The sequence below is a fragment of the Brachyhypopomus gauderio genome, unplaced genomic scaffold (genome assembly GCF_052324685.1).
Source record: "Brachyhypopomus gauderio isolate BG-103 unplaced genomic scaffold, BGAUD_0.2 sc37, whole genome shotgun sequence".
Lineage (NCBI taxonomy): Eukaryota > Metazoa > Chordata > Actinopteri > Gymnotiformes > Hypopomidae > Brachyhypopomus > Brachyhypopomus gauderio.
Genome location: NW_027506867.1, coordinates 2300237 through 2318573, shown reverse-complemented (window position 1 = coordinate 2318573; position 18337 = coordinate 2300237). Strand labels below are relative to the sequence as shown.

At 45.6% G+C, this 18337-nt stretch overlaps 2 protein-coding genes across 5 annotated transcripts in view; one reads left to right on the top strand and one right to left on the bottom strand.

Moving 5' to 3' along the window:
• Positions 1 to 10808, bottom strand: part of pla2g6 (phospholipase A2, group VI (cytosolic, calcium-independent)) — an 18997-nt gene extending 8189 nt beyond the window's left edge. Inside the window, exons 1-12 of one of the 4 annotated variants that reach the window (XM_076985047.1) lie at positions 10465 to 10808; positions 9761 to 10003; positions 8871 to 9085; positions 7650 to 7865; positions 5778 to 5958; positions 5178 to 5365; positions 3692 to 3788; positions 2782 to 2964; positions 2559 to 2667; positions 1316 to 1432; positions 804 to 894; positions 98 to 270 (exon numbers count right to left, since the gene is read on the bottom strand). In XM_076985047.1, coding sequence (XP_076841162.1) covers positions 98 to 270; positions 804 to 894; positions 1316 to 1432; positions 2559 to 2667; positions 2782 to 2964; positions 3692 to 3788; positions 5178 to 5365; positions 5778 to 5958; positions 7650 to 7865; positions 8871 to 9079 — 1564 coding nt within the window. In that variant the 5' untranslated portion in view covers positions 9080 to 9085; positions 9761 to 10003; positions 10465 to 10808. The remainder of the gene's footprint in view (positions 1 to 97; positions 271 to 803; positions 895 to 1315; positions 1433 to 2558; positions 2668 to 2781; positions 2965 to 3691; positions 3789 to 5177; positions 5366 to 5777; positions 5959 to 7649; positions 7866 to 8870; positions 9086 to 9760; positions 10004 to 10464) is intronic. The other 3 variants (XM_076985046.1, XM_076985049.1, XM_076985050.1) reach the window with 3 other exon arrangements.
• cbx6a (chromobox homolog 6a) lies at positions 10079 to 17757 on the top strand. Its single transcript, XM_076985052.1, has 5 exons — positions 10079 to 10553; positions 11128 to 11171; positions 11612 to 11677; positions 12674 to 12740; positions 13194 to 17757. The coding sequence occupies exons 1-5, from the start codon at positions 10485 to 10487 to the stop codon at positions 14469 to 14471; spliced, it is 1524 nt and encodes a 507-aa protein (XP_076841167.1). The 5' UTR covers positions 10079 to 10484; the 3' UTR covers positions 14472 to 17757.
• Positions 17758 to 18337: the final 580 nt, after the last annotated feature.

Below are 18337 nucleotides of genomic sequence, written 5' to 3'. Positions count from 1 at the left end.
CACACACCCAGACCACACTTACACACACACACACCCTGACCACACTTACACAGGCACACACACACATACACACACACACACACACACACACACACACCATGTACTATAGCCAGAGCCAGAATGCCGCCAGTGCTGGTTCCAGCCACCCAATCAAATAGCTCCCTGACTGGACGCCCCGCCTCCTTCTCCAGGGCTATCAGCATCTGGATCAGCACCAGACCCTTGATACCTCCACCGTCCAGACACAGCAACCTGTCCGTTCTAGAGACACTGGGAGACGAGAGGATGAGGGGACAGAGAAAGACACCAAGAAGAGAGACGTTGAAGGACGAGAGAATCTAGAGGAGTTGTTTTTATAATTACATTATTTACATACACTATATTGCCAAAATTATTCTTTGACCCATCCAAATTATTGTAATCAGGTGTTCCAATCACTTCCATGGCCATGGGTGTATAAAATTAAGCACCCACTAAACCTTGTGGACAGCCTTCCCAGTACAGTTGAAGCTGTTCTAGCTGCAAAAGGTGGACCAACGTCATATTGAACCCTAAGGATTAGGAATGGGATGTCACTTAAGCTCGTAAGTGAGTCAAGGAAGGTGAGTGAATACTCTTGGCAATATAGTGTATCTCTTACATCAATGATCTTGTTATACATCACTCATTTACATGAATTTTAGCATTAATTCACATTTCTCTATTACTACAGTAGGTGCAGCATGCTTTGCACTGACGCCACGTGAGACGTGCGAGACGTTTCTGTGCCTGAATGTCCCTGTGAGGTAAAGACAGCTACACACATCCTGTTTCCTGCTTTGCGGCCGTCCGCTTCCACAACCCCTCTGCTTATGGCGGATATGGCGGCCGCGGCGTGAATGAGGTCATCGAACCCTGCCAAGGCACAATTGCAAAATTGACCAATCAGATCGCGGCCAGCATTACTTCAGTCTAAACAGAAGAAATGTGTTCTGCGGAGCAAGTGTGAGGGTTGAGTTAAGATGAGCACGTCTGGGAAACAAAACATACAAAAGGGAATATTGATCCAGATCTGAAGCCAAGAGGCATAGAAACATGAAAAAGAAAAGAAAAAAGAATCAAAATAATATGTTTCCCTACCTTGAAGCCACTAAAAAACAGTTACTCTTTTCTGTATCAATAGGTAAGTGATTAAAGGGACTTTTGGGTGAGATGTGCTGCTTTGTGTGGGGATATGTGCTCTGCCATAATAAAAGTCCTAAAGCAGCAGGTATAAGAGAAGGTAGACAGCAGAACGGTTCCAGGGGGACAGAGGCGCTGAGGGGCGTGGCATTACCTAGAGCAAGAGGCGGAGCTCTCCTAGTGCTGGCTAGCAGGATGTCGGGGGAGGGTGGGTGACATCGTTCCACCCCTACACTACAGAGCATCTTTAGCAGCACTTTACGGTTGGGGCCTTAAATGCAAGCAATGGGTTAAAAGTTCAAAACATGCACACACACATGCACACAAAGATATATACAAATACATGCTTGCAAAAACTGAAACACGGGGTTGCCAAGAGTTACCTTTCCACTGAATAACAGTAAAATTAAGTTTTTTAATTGATTTGATAGAAAAACATTTAATTGTTCATATAATCAGAGCTTGGAAACCCCATGAAAGTGACCATTTCACAAGCATGAAACTGTGTGAGGTCATTCATGCATCAAATGAGTTCATATGTCTGACAAACAAGCTCCATCAGCAGTAAATGGTTACGATATTTAAAGTCTGGAATAAATACAGCAAAATGATGTTAGTTCCCATTCTCATTGTCGCATGCCAAAATAGAAAATCATGAAAGTTTCCTGAACTTCTAGTATTAATGAAAGATGAAACTTGTTCCCTGCTAAGAGTCTTTGTAGCTCCTGCTAAGAACCTGCCTGTGTTTTTTTTCTCTCCACACATCCGTAAATCTTGCCCCACCCCCCTCTCACTCACTTCTCCCCCTTCAATGCCCCACCCACCTCTCACTGACTCCTCCCCAGTGTTGCGAATAACGCCGTTAAAAATAACGACGTTAGGTAACGGCATCATTTTGTCAGTAACGGGATAATATAATTAATTACTTTTCCTGTCGTTACAACGCCGTTGACGTTACTGGTCATTAAAAGCGATGCGTTACTATATATTGATATACTAACAGTAATGCACTGGTCTGTTGATGTGCAATAAATATCAAAAGTTTAACATCTTTCTGATCTACTCATTTCAACTGACTGTGAAAACTGCTTTTTCAAAAAATCCTTATTTATTGGCATATAACTTTTATTTTATGTAATGCAAATAGTCACTTTCTCTGGTAACGAGTTACTTTTATTATAGAGTAATTCAATTAATTCAAATAAATTCAAGTAATTTGTGACAACATATGTTGTGAAAAGCGCTATACAAATATATTTGATTTGATTTGATTCAGTTACTAACTCAGTTACTTTTTTGAACAAGTAGTGAGTAACTATAACTAATTACTTTTTTAAAGTAACGTTCCCAACACTGCTCCTCCCCCCTGCTCTCCCATGCAACCCCCCCCCCCTCACCCTTGCTGGTGCGGGCGGCGATGAGCCCCGGGGTCTCTCCCAGATCGTTGTGGGCCTCCACATCTGCTCCGAACACCATCAGGACTTTTATCAGATCCATGTTGTCCGACTGCACAAACACGCGGAGGTCAATCCCACCACCGCGACACCCCCCCCCCCCCCCTTTCATTTAAATAACCACCACAGCCAGCTCCGCCTCTTTCTTGCACGCCCCGCGGCGTACCTTCATGGCCAGGTGCAGTGCCGTGTTGCCACCCTCGCCCTTGACATTCGGGTTGGCGCCGTGGGTCAAAAGTGTCATGGCGGCCTCGAACCGCCCCCTCTTGGTGAGAATGTGCAGCGGGCTCTCGCCGGTCTTGCTCAGGTAGTTCACGTTGCAGTCGCGGTCCAGCAGAACACGGGCCATCTGTGGATGATAATCAGGTGGCAACAGGGCAAATTATGAACCCCCCCCCACATGGCCTGGGAGAACTGTGAATTGCAATTTAAAGTAATAGACAAATATATTACACTCAATGCAACATCCACCAAGCATAAATACAAACAGTTCAGCAATAAAAAGTCAACTCCGCATCGCATTCAGCAATTAATCTCTTCTTCCATTAGTACTTTCAGTGCTGTAGAGATCAGCACCGTGAGTCTTCCATTAATATTACCCAGGTAACCACCTCATCAAGCCGGACCTTGTTTTCGAGTCTGGGCGTGTGATATTAATTATATAGACATCTGATGTTGTCTGAAAATCTCTCGCCAATCTGACCAGGACTTTTCAATATTTTCAATATTCAGATACCAGATATTTTTTCCTCTTGATTCTGTAATTCAACTGCTTTCAATTATAACAAACAAGTTTTACATAGTGCGGCTTTAAATAAGCACCTGACCCAATGTAAACTACTCCTGCGTGCCAACCTATTCAGCTTTGTGTTGGTTTTTTTGCCTTCTTTTGTTTTTTTTTTTTAGTTTCCACATACTTTAGAAAGGAATAGCTTAATCTGGGCATGGATGATGGGGACTGTGTGTGTATGGGTGATGGGGACTGTGTGTGTATGGGTGATGGGTACTGTGTGTGTATGGGTGATGGGTACTGTGTGTGTATGGGTGATGGGTACTGTGTGTGCACGGGTGCTGACCTCAGCAGTCTTGGCCCAGTGGAGAGGAGTTCCCCCATACACGGGGTCCTCCGTCTGCAGCTGCCCTGGGTCAGCAGCCAGAACTGCCTCAGCACAGCTAGAGGGAGAGGGAGAGGGAGAGGGAGAGGAGAGAGAGAGAGAGAGAGAGAGAGAGAGAGAGAGAGAGAGAGAGAGAGAGAGAGAGAGAGAGAGAGAGAGAGAGAGAGAGAGAGAGAGAGAGAGAGAGAGAGAGAGAGAGAGAGAGAGAATATGTGAATAAGGGACAAAAACTGCCATCGTTTAAGTGATGAATGCACTGTTGTGGTACATATCCACATTTAACTACCCGCATTTAACTAGTACCCATATTTAGCTAGTAGCCTACCCGTCTTGTCTCAAGCACATCTGAGACAAAAAGGTCTGTTTCAGGGGATTTTATCTGTGGCCTAATTTGGTCAAAAGGATCTCAGCTATACAGCTAGATGTCAACACTGACACAAGAGATGCTAATACAAATAATAGTTAATGGTCCATAATAGTTTATAATAGTTGATAATAGTCCACAATAGTTATTAAATAGTTTATAATAGTCCATACGTTATTAATAGTTAATAAGAGTCCATACTAGCTATTAATAATTAATAAGAGACTATAGTAGTTATTAATAGTTAATAATGTCAGAGCAATACTACTCTACCAGCATATCATGTCAGAAAATACTGCACTGAAAAACAGCAGATTGTGACTGTATGACTGGAAGATAAAGGTGTTTCCTGATAAACTAGAAAGCTAACCAGGTCAGAACGCTTACTACACATAGCTAGTGGATACTCACCTCCCGATACTATCTGAAGTTTTCCTGACCTAAAGGCCTGTTGGATCATTACACTGTTAGCTAAAGGCAGTCCTTCTATTTGGTTTCTGGTTATTTTTACCTTAACAAAATTGTAGCAGTTTGTTCAAACCATGTTTGTAAGCTAACTGCCAACCATGAAAACTTGGATGTATTGTATAATCCTAGTACAGCTTAGATGTCCTAATATAATGCTAATCTAACTATAAACAATTATTATTTATGACATGGTCAGTTCTGAATTCAGAATTTAACCTTCAACTACTGAAACCATTTTTCAGGATGTACTGAATGCTGTATCCGGGTCCAAAAACTAAAAAAACTAATTTCAGCCGCTTGTAATCGCGATCTCATTCTTTCGGTCACAACCCAGAGCTGGTGACCATAGGTAAAAGTTAGAATGTAGTGACCAATGAATCGGGAGCTTTGCCACACCGGTACAGTGTCCGCAACACTGCGGACGCCGCAATGATCCACCTGACAATCTCTCGTTCCATCTTTCCCTCACTCGTGAACAAGAACCTGAGATACTTGACCTCCTCCACTTGAGGCAAGGACTCACACTCCCGACCCAGAGAGTGTTGTGTGTGTGGTGCTGAATTCCAGTACGTGTAATGTGTTAACGTGTGGTGGACACAGCTTCTCTCCCCTCACCTCCTCTGGCTGTACTTCATAGCTGTGTGGATTGGATAGCCGTTGCCCCCGACAACATCACAGAAGGCCCCGCCTCCGATCAGCGCAACGGCCGACTCCGCCTTTCCCAGCCGGCAAGCCACATGCAGTGGTGTTTCCCCAGCAACGTTGAGCTCATTGATCCCCGCGCACAGCTGAGAGCACAACACCTACAACACAAAAACACACCCTGAGGCAACTTTAACAAACTTCTCCCACAAGCTAACATGGCTAATGACGACGAGCCTGGAGCACCTCTCACATTTCTAACAATGTGTTAGCACAGTGTGTTAGCATACCACAGTTAGCAAAGTAGCTCTTACTGCCAATTAGTGGTTACCAACTGAATTCATGGTTTGAATTATGGGTGGGAGGGTCTCCTACTTAAGACTTGGACCCAAATAAGAAATAAAAACAATAGTGTTTGGCGTGAAGAAACATAAATTATTTCCCTTGGATAAAGATTGTCCCCTGATTGTCAGTGTAGACTTTCCTACATAAACCTTCAAGCTGGTCTAGCACCTCCATGATGCCACACCCACTACTATGATGTCACACCCACTACTATGACACCACGCCCACCTCCACGATGGCGGCGGAGTCCTGCTTGGCGGCACAGTGCATGGGCGTGTTCCCGGTCTTGTCCTTGATGTCGGTGCGAGCCTGGCACTCCTCCAGCAGCTCCCGCACGCAGCCCACATCGCTGCGCTCACACGCCAGGTGCAGCGGCGTCTGGCCCTGCGAGTCCCGCGCGTTTATCTGTCTGCAGACAGGGGGCAGCGGCGAGTCCACAGTTAGCAAACCAGTGGAGCGTCACTGTTCAAACATTTTTCTCGTGTGCATTTCATTCTTTCTATGGTTTCATTGATTCAATCTCATGACAGTTGTGGTGCCAGTTAGAAATTGCAGTACCAGCCTCAATAGTGTCCATAATATGCTATTTTAACTGGTGGATAAAGGAAACTTTGCATTTTATAACATATTGATTTCTTAAAAGAAGACAATTAGGCAAGCCTAGCTTTATCACAACATTGTGCAAAGCCAGAGGCAACAGAACAGTCAAAAAAGGGGCATCAGTCACCATAGACTGAAAACGTCAGCTTGGACAGATACAGACAGTAAAGCTGTCAATGTGTGATAGGGTGAGAGAGGGTGTCCAGAACTCCAGGAGGGAAAAGTCCAACCGAGGCGTTCAGGATTTGAAGAAGAAGAGTCACTTGCGCACACTAATTGCTCCCAGAGGTCACTCTTCTTTTAAGCCAACATGAGCGTGTTATTAAAACTTGTTACTAGAATCTCTCCTACATGCAGGGTCTGTGAGAGATGACAATTACTGCATTATCATCACACAAGCACATACCCTGTACTGCCAAAAGTATTCGCTCACCTTCCTTGACTCACGAGCTTAAGTGACATCCCATTCCTAATTCATAGGGTTCAATATGATGTTGGTCCACCCTTTGCAGCTGGAGCAGCTTCAACTCTTCTGGGAAGGCTGTCCACAAGGTTTAGGAGTGTGTTTATGGGGATTTTTGGCCATTCTTCCAGAAGCGCATTTGTGAGGTCACATACCGATGTAGGACGAGAAGGCCTGGCTCTCAGTCTCTATTCTAGTGCCTCTCAAAGGTGTTCTTTCAGGTTGAGGTCAGGACTCTGTGCAGGCCAGTCAAGTTCATCCACACCAGACTCTGTCATCCATGTCTTTATGGACCTTGCTTTGTGCACTGGTGTACAGTCATTCTGGAAGAGGAAGGGGCCAGCTCCAAACCCAGACTCATCCATCAGATTGCCAGATGGAGAAGTGTAATTCGTTACTACAGAGAACGTGCCTTCAGTGCTCTAGAGTCCAGTGGTGGCGTGCTTTACACCACTGCATCCGACGCTTTGCATTGCACTTGGTGTGTATTGCATGTATGGCTAGGATGCAGCTGCTCGACCATGGAAACCCATTCCATGAAGCTCTCTGCGTACTGATCTTGAGCTAATCTGAAGGCCACATGAAGTTTGGATGTCTGTAGTGATTGACTCTGCAGACCTCTTTGCACTTTACACTTCAGCATCCGCTGACCCTGCTCAGTTTACGTGGCCTACCACTTCATGGCCGTTGTTGTCGTTCCCAAACACTTCCATTCCAATTTTATACACTTGTGACCATGGAAGTGATTGGAACACCTGACTCCGATAATTTGTACGGGTGAGCAAATACTTTTGGCAATATAGTGTACGTCACATATGTGTCATATTCATGCGCAGAATTAAAACAACTTTAACTAACTTGTGTCTACCTCAAAGCGATGCTATAATGATGCTTTTTTTTTACACCGAAGATACATGTCTGTCCCTGGTATAGCTCAATGATTGATAGCTAGCTAGATAAAGTTAGTTAGATTTCAATGTAGTATGATGTGTTTGTCAATTTAACCTTTGAACTCTCTGTGCTCTTTCAATACTCACCCCAAGATATAGTTGTGCTTCAAGCAGTCCCGCAGGCCAATGTCCACAGAGATGTGGGCGGAGCTCCAGTCTGGGTGGTTCCGCAGGCAATCTACTATTGGCTGAAGTGTCTCTGGTTTAAGTGGTGGACGGAGCGTCTCATAAAACGGGCGGAGCTTAAGGGCGTACTGAGGAAACCAGTTCATGGCATCTGCCTCTGATGCCACCTGGAACAACCTGAGAGAATTCAGGAAGTGGAGAAGGGAGAGGAATGAAAATGACAAAGGGATGAAATGAGCCATGACAAAGTGTCTTAATTTTATCACAAAGGAAACAGAACCAAGCTCACTCCAACATTAGTTCTCATGCTCCACAATACACACTTTGGAAAAACGTGTCACTAAATCCAGCGTATGATCAAATGTACTGCAATGTATAACAAACCCAAGACAAACAAACCCTTATTTAATTTACCTAATCTGCTTAAACTATTCTCAGACACCCTAATCTTTTATAAGTTGTCTTACAGCCAGAATAAAAAAATTTCCCACAATACATGCCCTTCGAAGACAACAGAAAGGAAAAAAATGGATCAGTCAGGGACTCTCACAGAACACGTCCTGAACAAGAAGCTCCATACAGCCCCGACACTGAGGGAACAGGGAGCTTTTGTGGAAGCAGCATGACACAAAGCAACTCTGGGCTGACCACATCATGACAAAACAAAACCAAACGTGTAGGAAGATGCTGATCTAGGGTCAGATCCCATGATGTCCAACGTGACCAAATCTGTGGACCTGACAAAAAAAAATCATCCCAGAACAAATGTATTTTCACAAAGACTCTAAAGGAAACGGGTACAGGTTCAAAAGAACGTGCAAGTCAAGCAAAGATTTCACTCCATGTGTGGTCACATGGCCTCTCTGGAAATGTGTGCATGTTCACACAGCTTCTCTGTAGAGTGTGTACATGTTCACACAGCCTCTCTGAGGAGCGCGTGTGTTCACACAGCCTCTCTGATACTTGTGTGAAACATCACCCAGCCACGCAACAAACAACTGCCCAACTGTTAAGCTGAGGCTGAAATGTATTGCATAAGTAAAAACAAGATTTAATTTTCACCCACTCAAAACAGCTGAAAGCACTAAAAAAGAATGCTGACGACGATGAAGGCCACATCATATTCTAGAGCATTCCAGACCTCAATCTCACCACTGATCCAAAGCTTGCCATGGTACTCACCTCAGAGCCATGGACGGGCTGTCTGGTACCAGGAGCACGCAGTCCCACGACTGGCAGGACATATTTCTATACAGCAGCAACTGACCCTCCCGTTTCAGCCTCACCCAGCTGCCATACTCCGACAGCGGGACGTCCCGCACGCGGTAGGGGTTGCTGAACAGGCTGGACACTGAGCTCACGGTGTCCAAAATACGGCCCAGGAACTGCATTCTGACCTGGATTGAGGAAGCAGGAACGATCAGGGGAGGTGAAGGAGATGAGCAGATTAGCCTCCAGACATCTGTAGCACCAACATATTAAAGAGCTGTGATTAGGATTGACTTTATGCTTCTATTAACTATTTAACTGAACTCTTGCACACTGGTCTGGACTTCTAGATAGATTATGGAAAATAGATTTGTTTTAAAGTTAGAAATGTAGGGTATTCTTCCACTGTACAAGGTAAACCCTACTACTGCAAACTTCAGTTGCACATAGAATTGCCAAGAATAGCTGAAATATTATAGCCAACAGGGACATTCATGCAGAACAAGCCACAGCTAGGAGCCACTCTGCCTACTAACATTTCCCACTGTAACTAACAGGCAGGTTTCATTCTCATGGCAACATTAGGCGTCGCCTTTAAAGAAACATCCCAAGCCAAAACTGGATACCGAAACTGCTAGCAAGATAGCTGAGTAACAAGTTCGCCTACGTGGTGCAACGTGTACAGTCCAAAAACGAAATAACATTAAATTCCTACAATCCATAACTCGACATAACTCGTGACTCTGTAGTTGTAAATAAGCGGTTAATGTTGTGATTCTCAGCCAGTTCATGCGTGGCTTTAAACTCTTGGACCATGACATCTCGCGAAAAGAGGGCACCTCTTAATTTATTTTAATTCCTACCTAAATCCGGTAAGCGTAAAGCGTTTTATTATCCTCCTAATCGTTTTACCTTGACGATAATCCGTGCGCGTCAACCGTAGTCCTCTCCAGATTATCTGACGAACGACCCCGACCACACGGACGTTTGACGGATCGTCGCCTCACCAATCACTCGCTTCAGCCGGCGTTGCGTAACGCGCTGGCTCAACCAATGGGACGAGCAGAACCGAGCAGTCCGTCGACAGATTCCGCCAATGAACGGCGCTTTCAAGTGGGAAGGCGGGATCGAGAAGAAGCATCTTCAGCGTTGTCACAATAAGAGTCCTCTAACGTTAGCTTACTTTAGCGTGATCATAAACCACTGATGTCTCTATCTACACACCAGGATCAAATCATAACCTTTAGTTAGCCTGTGCAAAACGCGACACAAGCTGCATAGTACAAGTGCATAGTCGGTTTTGGTTTGAAGCACTTAAATTCAATGCATATATTAGATATAATTTTTTTAACGAAAAACTAGGTAGCAGAAAAAAACCCTAATGTTACTCCGTTCACCCAATTCATGTGAATCTTAATTATCATCAGTTTTTTCTCGGGCCTTGGACCGCTCTTGACTACCGAGGGGTTTTGACCCCAAACACGTGACGGCCGCTTTCCCTCCCCGGGTTCGTCGCTGTCAGGGGTTCGCGTAGCGGTGCTGCCGCTAAACACCGGGGACGAATTACCTGCGCGGCGCCTGGAAGTCATGGAGCTGTCGGCGATAGGAGACCGAGTTTTCGCCGCGGAGGCTATTCTGAAGCGACGCGTCCGGAAAGTGAGAAACCCGATTTTTTTGCCTTTGCAACAGCCCTGCTTGAGCGAGGTTCGGCCCGGCGGTGCCGAGCTCCGTCACGACGAGGCCTACGTGCGCGCATCTACCAGCCGTCCGTGCTTGGCCAACGAATGCAAAGATCTGTGCCGTGAATGATAAACGCGAAGTGGGCCTTGCAGGACCGTTAGTCGTGACTATACTGGGCTTACATTTTCACACCGCTCGCCCTTAACGCAAACACGGGCAGCGAGGAACAAAGTGTTCGGCACACGTCCCTATCAGAATCAATGTGTGCGGACCAGCTCACGTTTCTGTGGTGCCCCACTATCCATAATCCACGTTGGGCATCTGCGTCTTATATATTACAGGGAAATAGTACATGTGGTGTAAGGGGGGAAACGACAACAATTATGGATAAAGATGATGATTAGTAGGTTACGAGATGGTCAAACCTCGGGGATATTTATTACTACGAACTGTTGTGATGTCCGTTAAAACCATCGTAGCAGCACCAAAAAGTTATTCAGTAGTTATTACACTATTGGCGTTATAACCGTCATTCTTCCCTGTTTTCTAGGGTCACATTGAGTATCTGGTTAAATGGAAAGGATGGGCACTTAAGTAAGTATGAGGTTAATACTCCGTAGAAGTGGAGCGGACACTGGCTGTTATGTTACACAGTATATACTCACTTTTCCTTGAAAAACTACGCATAGATGGTCGCATTGGACTTAACTAAATTTACCACTTTATGCTTATTGGACTTTCCCGTCACTGCACGGAGAGAAACCTTCGTCTGTTTTGAAGGAACCATCGTGGATGCTGCTGTATCATTGTGATGATAATTTAATTTGCCTTTGGGCAAACATCCACCTTAAACAAGAATGCTGAGTGCATCTCGATTATTAACTAACTAGTTTTAGGCACTAACTAGTTTTAAGATGGTAGTACAGTTAAAATGTCAAAGTTGAGTATTCTTAAAGATCCACGATGCATATAATGGCTTTAGAAGCGGTCGTTTTGAGTACCGTGTGGACGGACTTTGCTCTCATGTGTCGCAGGCACAGCACTTGGGAGCCGGAGGAGAATATTCTGGACGGACGGCTCATCTCGGCCTTCGAGCACAAGTAGGTTCACACTGGCAGTGTGCTTAACCCGTTTTGAAAATACGACAGCTTGTGTGGGATCCCCTCCCTGCTGAACTGAACATGAAAGACAAAACTGATCCTAGATCAGCAGTCCTTCTCTTACTATTTGTTTTGTTTCATATGGCGTAGTGGTTTCAACCCTCTTGCATTCAGTATGTATTTCTGTCTTTGTAGCTTTGTGGGTTTTTTTTCCATGTTCACATGGGAAAAATAGATGAGTTGATTGCACACAGCTGGCTGATAATGAATTAAAACGGTGAGGTGCGTTGTGTAAATACAGTGGCGCTAACTTTTTTTAAGGTGTGAAAAACGTGAAGCACAGTTCCTCATTCTGCTCACTCTTTACGTATTTGCAAATTGTGACCTACAGAAATTATACAAAAGATTAAATGCTAATCTCATGTGCTGCACAGGCCCTTTTTAAATGTGTCACCACGCATTCTTACAACAGTCATGTAAGGTATGCCAACACCTGATTGTTATGCAGGAGCAGGCTTTTTTAGTGGCTTTGAGCAGCCAGGCTATGGAAGGTGTGACACACTTCTGAGGAGTAAGTAAAACCAGGCAATGGCATATAAAAAAAATAATAAATCTTGTAGTATTATTACAGCATCCCAGCCTTTAAAAAATAAAAAAGGCTTCATGTGTTCACCCTTCAGAAAGAGTACAGCACAAACCCTGCTGTAGTGCGAACCCTGCAGTAGTACAAATACCACTTGGCGTGTCTGCTCGAAATGTTATTCTCACATGTCCTGATATGCCTCTTAAAAGCCTCAAAATGGCCTTGTTTACAGGACAGTAGTGTGCACTTCAAAGTAGTGCACACTTCAAAGGCAGGGCAGGGAACGGGGCTGGTGTCCATTACCCCCCCCCCCCCCCCCCCCCCTCTCCACTCTCTTTCTCTGTCGTGTTTGCCATATGCTTTGTTAAACATCATTTAACAATCGTGACACGCTGCTTTTGCCATCCTCACAGGGAACGAGAGCAAGAACTGCATGGCCCAAAGAAGAGAGGACCCAAACCCAAAACCTTCGTCCTCAAGGTTCAGCCTTCTCCCTGCTCCACCTGACTGGTTTTCTTCCTGAACAAAAAGCTGACTTTTGCGAACGCTCCCCAGGGATCGTGTTGCTTTAAACGCACTCTGCTCACATATCCTTTCCTTGGTTTTTGCTCCATAACGTTGTGTTCACGGATTCTCTGCTCCTTCGTAAACCTTCTGGTTTACACGACTAACAAAAGGAGACTGTAAGGCATTTCTGCAGCCGGCAAGTTCATAAAGGAAGAAATGCCATTGTAATCACTTATAATCACTTATAAGAGTGAACATGCCATTATACCCAGTTCTAACACTAGAATCTAAATTTTTTTAAAGACAAAAAAATCTAAACTATAAAATGCAATACACTTTGTTTGTCACACTCTTAAAATACTGTTTACACAATATTTAGCTTTGCATCATTCTTGATGTTTATTTGAATGTTTGCCCCTCCCCCAGGCAAGAGCTCAATCAGGAGAGACATCAACACGAGCGTCCACTACTCGTCAAGCCCCTCCTCGCTCCTCTCCCTCCTCATCCGTAGCCCCCGCCAACCTGCCATCATCCTCATCCTCTTCATCCTCCCTGGCTCCGACCCCGAGGCTGCACTCCCTGGCCGCCTCCCACAAGCTGAAGAAAGACATCCATCGCTGCCACCGCATGTCTCGACGACCTCTGCCCCGACCCGACCTCTTGGCCAACCCCGACGGCTCCTCCTTCGCCTCGCGACCCCCCGTCTCGCCCTTCTCCGAGACCGTGCGCATCCTGAACCGCAGGGTCAAGCCGCGAGAGGTGAAGCGAGGTCGCATCATCCTCAACCTAAAGGTGATCGACAAGTGCGGTGGCGGAGGGGGCGGGGCGTCCAGCAGGAGGCCGGCCCAGTCGCACCAAGGGCGGGCACAGATCCCGTCTCGGAACCGCATCATCGGAAAGAGGCAGGGCGACCTGCCTTACAGGCCTTTCCAGCCTCCCATGAAGAGGCCTGGCTTTCCCATGTACGGACAGCCATTCGGGCTCCAGCCGTGCCCCATGGCTTCAGTCAAGACTGGCAGAAGGTCAGGACCTACCCCTGGGAGCAAAGGCATGGGCAGAAACTGTAGCCCGGGCGGTTCCTCGGAGCGGTTCCAGCCACCCCCTTCACCCTCCAGCTCCAGTGGGTCTGAAAGTGATGCCCCATCTCTGTCTCAAATCCAGTCCACTCCACCACAGGCCCCGCCAGACTCTGCCCCATCCTCCCCTCCAGTTCTGAGTCCAGAAACCCCCTCCCGACCCTCTGGTGCCCCTCAGAACTGCCCCAACAGCGCTAAGCCTGGGTCTGTATCTGACCCCGCGCCCTTCCTCCCATCCTCCCCATCCCTCTCCTCTTCCTCTCCATCATCGTCTTCACCAGAGGATGAAGACGAGAGGGCTCGGAACATACCCTCTGCACCCAAGGGTGGCAATCGTAAACTGCAACGACGGACTCGGCCGTCTGACCCCGCGGCCGCCCGGCTGGGCGACAACCCCTGCCCTTTGGTTGAGGCGAGCATCCCGGACCGCAGCGACCCCGACTGGCACCCTGAACGGGTGCCCAGCTGTGCTAACGTGGTCGTCACCGACGTCGCCACCAACCACCTCACTGTCACTATTAAGGAGTTCTGCCAGCCCGGAGCGGGTTCTGCTGCCTCCACGGGTTCTGCGCCCGACTCTCCTTCCGCCTCAGAGAACCCGACTTCCTTCACCCCCTCTTCTGCCTAGTCCTCTTCATCCACCACTATCAGTAGCCTTTTTGCCCAATAATCCCTATAAAGACCTGCTATAAAGATATCAAACCCTGCCCCCAAAAGAGATGCCCTCGATGAAATGGAAAATATTTTTGAACAAAGGAACTAATTTGAGGGGTTGTGCACTCATCCCTGACCTGTTCCTTTCAACTGCACACTTACCTGAGAGATTCTAGTACTTGTTTATTTGTGTTTGAGAGGTTTCCCAGTGACCCTGTGTTTCTGGACTCTTTGGTCTTGTCCCACAGTAAACATAGGAAACTGCCTGATTAGCAGTGATCAGCTTTTTGTAATTTTTTAAAATTATTTCTTATTTTTTAATTGTTGTTTTACTCCATAGACCAACAGTAATTAGCAATGGAGTTTTTAAATAGTCCATCCATTTTCATATGCTTATCCGGGTTGCAGGGGCAGTAGCCTAAGCAAAGAGGCCCAGGTTTCCCCCTCCCCTGCCACATCTTCTAGCTCTTCTGGGGGGGGGCTTCCCGGGACAGATGAGAAATATAATCCCCTCAGCATGTTCTGGGTCTTCCAGGACCATCTCACCAGGGAGGCGCCATGGTGACATCCGGACCAGATGCCCGAATCACCTCAGCTGGCTCCGCTAAAAAGTAACATATTGAATTTCTACATTCACCTCAACATATGTGTTGATTAAGAAATAACACTTCACTGACCCCCAAGGAAATAGCCGTTTCTGTACATGTGTGATTCTGTACAGGAAATTTCTGTAGACGTAAGTAGTTTCAATATCCAAACTGCCCATTTTGGGCTAAAGAGAGGCCATTTTAAAGGCTGTTGTCTTTAAACCGGTCTCGGGTCTATTGCTTGGACGTTGTAGGTGAAGTTGTTTTGCTCGTGCTCAGGTGTGGGATGTACAAGTAAGAAACACAGGGTCATCGTTTGATCATGGACGTCTTTAGCGGAGGCAGTTAGGACCTTCACAGTCTTGGCAGCAGCTGAAACGCATCGTCACAAATCCACCGTCGTCCCAATCGGCTTTGCAAACCTGGAAAATTTGGCAGCTGTTATACACACATACACTAGAGTGGCTGTCTGTGTGCACGCACAATTTACAGACTGTAAAGGCGACTGACATGACCTCGCGATCCAGCTCTGCCCTAGTACTGAAGCGTATGTCCACCAAGACTCTAAACTGCCAGTTGGTTGTTTGTTTGTTTTTGTGAATATGCCAAGGACTGCATCTCAAGATGGCTACTGTATGCTGTCCCTTCACATAAACACAATTTCTCCTAGTGCGCAGTAGCCCTGTTTGCTTTCTATACTAATTAGTTTGTGTTCTGTGGGGATGTTATTTTATTTGTTTGTTTCATGGCTTTCGCCTAATGGCGATGTTTCACAGCTAATTTAAGAAGCGTGAAAACTAATTTTCTTTGTTTTCTTCTTCCGTTGCGATAGTTTACCATGTTCTACCATATTTTCAGCACCTATAGTGCTGTTTGGAATGGCGTGCAAACATTTTCACGTTCGTCAGCATCTGGTGGCACTTCCTAAACTGGTTCAGTGAAACCGCTCCTGGTCTAGTTGGGTGTTGGCATTGGGTTACATAATCAGACCGAGGTTCAAACCTGCCCATTTTATTTAATTGACCCAATTACTGCGTATCTGTGCTGGCTGGCATTGTAAAAACGTTTCCTTTTTTTCCATAGCTTAAAGCAGATGTTCTTATGTGAATGTGACTTGTTCTGAGAGTTTGGGGTTTGCATACGTTGTTGCTTTTCATTACCCCGAGCCTGGTCCCAAAATCAGAGCCGTGTCATAACTCGTGAACTCATACTTTTATGGCTGCTTTATACACAAGAGAAGTCGTTGGTGAAGGTTTAATGCGTTTACTGAGTGAGACGTATGTCCTCCTCATGTAGACCTCATGGGGAGAACGTAATGCTTACAGTGGTCGTAGGAGTTTAGCATTGGAAGTTCATATGGCAGCTAGCTTGATTGCGATGAAGGAGAATGCTGTGTCAGACGCTACCGATGGACCTGCACGATTCCCACTATTTAATTCTAGAACGTGTTCAATTAAGTTGCAGGTAGCCACAGACCTGCTCCGATAGGCGCTAATCTTAATGACTGTGCCTTTGGGAAAGTTGGCCAGAGCAATGGTGCGATGGAGCGCTGTACAGGGCGTTCGAGGTGGGGACATGGCGTGAATGTGGCTACACGACCCCACCCTCCCTCCTCGAACTCGGTATATTAGCGGTTTTGTTTCTGGTTCATGTTTTTAGGGGTAACACACTAACTTCATCTGCCTATTCCAAAGAAGATTGGCTCTGAGGTGGTGACAAACTCCTGACATTAATTAGCCAACAATTGAGCCCACCCTTTCACAGCACTGCTCTTTTGATTTTAACCATGTGATATTATGTTGTTCCGTAGAAAAGTTACCCCAGCCTGTTATTTTAGCGCCAAATGTGAAGTTTATCCCATCTGGGAAAAATCACACGTACCGACAACCTTCTCTGGTGCTGCCCCCTGGTGTTGGGAATCCACGTGTGGTGCGTCTGTACTATATCCGGTATAAAACGCATGTGTTTCCTTCTGCGCCTGTGGTTTAATCTCCCTGAATTGGGGACCCCTCTTCTTTAGGAAGTGTTCCATGTTATTGAATCCTCGTGTACTGTGCGCTAGTGGATTAATTATAGGAGCTACTGTGGCGTGAAGCGGCCCGTGATAGCCGTTTGTCCTTGACCAGTAGCACAGCGCCATGTTATCGAGTGGACTGTACTGTCGTTTTAATAGGGCTCGAGTTTCTGTTTGGATTGTATCCACCAGGACCAGTAGTGTGGCACCTGAGAAGTTATTGTTTTAAAAAGGAAAAAAAAGATTTAGACATGAAAACTGAACACTTTCAGATAACTGAAGATTATCTGGAGCATTTTTGTTTAACTTTTTGTTTTTTAAATTTCCATACTGTAGAAGTGATTATCAAGTGCCACCTTTCTTTTGTAGCCAACATTCTATTTTAATAGTTTAATTTGGGTTTGAGAGAATGGAAAACCCAAAAACCGAATTAAGTGTGATTATAAAATATGTCTGTATGGTTTTATGTATAAGGTAAATGCCATTAATGAAGATGATAATGTTGATGATGATAACATTGTGATGTATCTGATGCATGTTTTGCAAAACCTGATTGTACAGGTCATTCAAATGTCATTTATTGGTGTTGCCTTGTGCGTTCATCTTGTAAGATGCTTTTAATAAAATCCACCCCAAAAGACAAATCCTTTTTTAATTCGTCTTCCTTTTTGTTTCAATTTATGCTTTTTATGCTTAATTCGTAGTAGCCTGAATTCCTTAACAGTAAATGATGGTGGCTAACTCTAAACTCACCTATGGAAGCCTATTTCCACCGCTTGAAGATTTTTTAAAAAGTCCATATAGTATCTCATAATGATGACTTAGTATCTCATAATAATTCAGTTCAATTTACTTTATTAATCCCCAATGGGGAAATTCATTTGTCCAACAGCACATATGTGATGTGGTGACCAGCGTACCCCATCACCAACTTGTAAGGTGGTCCTAAGGGACTATAGAGAGACATTAATGTGCAATTTAAAATGTACAAATGAATATACGGACCGGAGATCTGGTGGGGTTGACGGGTAGTGGAAGAGTGCCGGCTGGAGCAGGGGTCCCTTTTCTCTGGGCCAGGAGGATCCACTGGTTCGAGAGGGAAGGGGGGTTCATGCTTTGTGTGTTGCAGGTCCTGTAAGAAATGGACGTATTAAAGTGTTGCTGGGGACGTACACCCCTAGGACGGTACAATGGTTTGGCCTGGGCGGGGCCTAGGGTATAAGTCATGGGAGAGTAGAT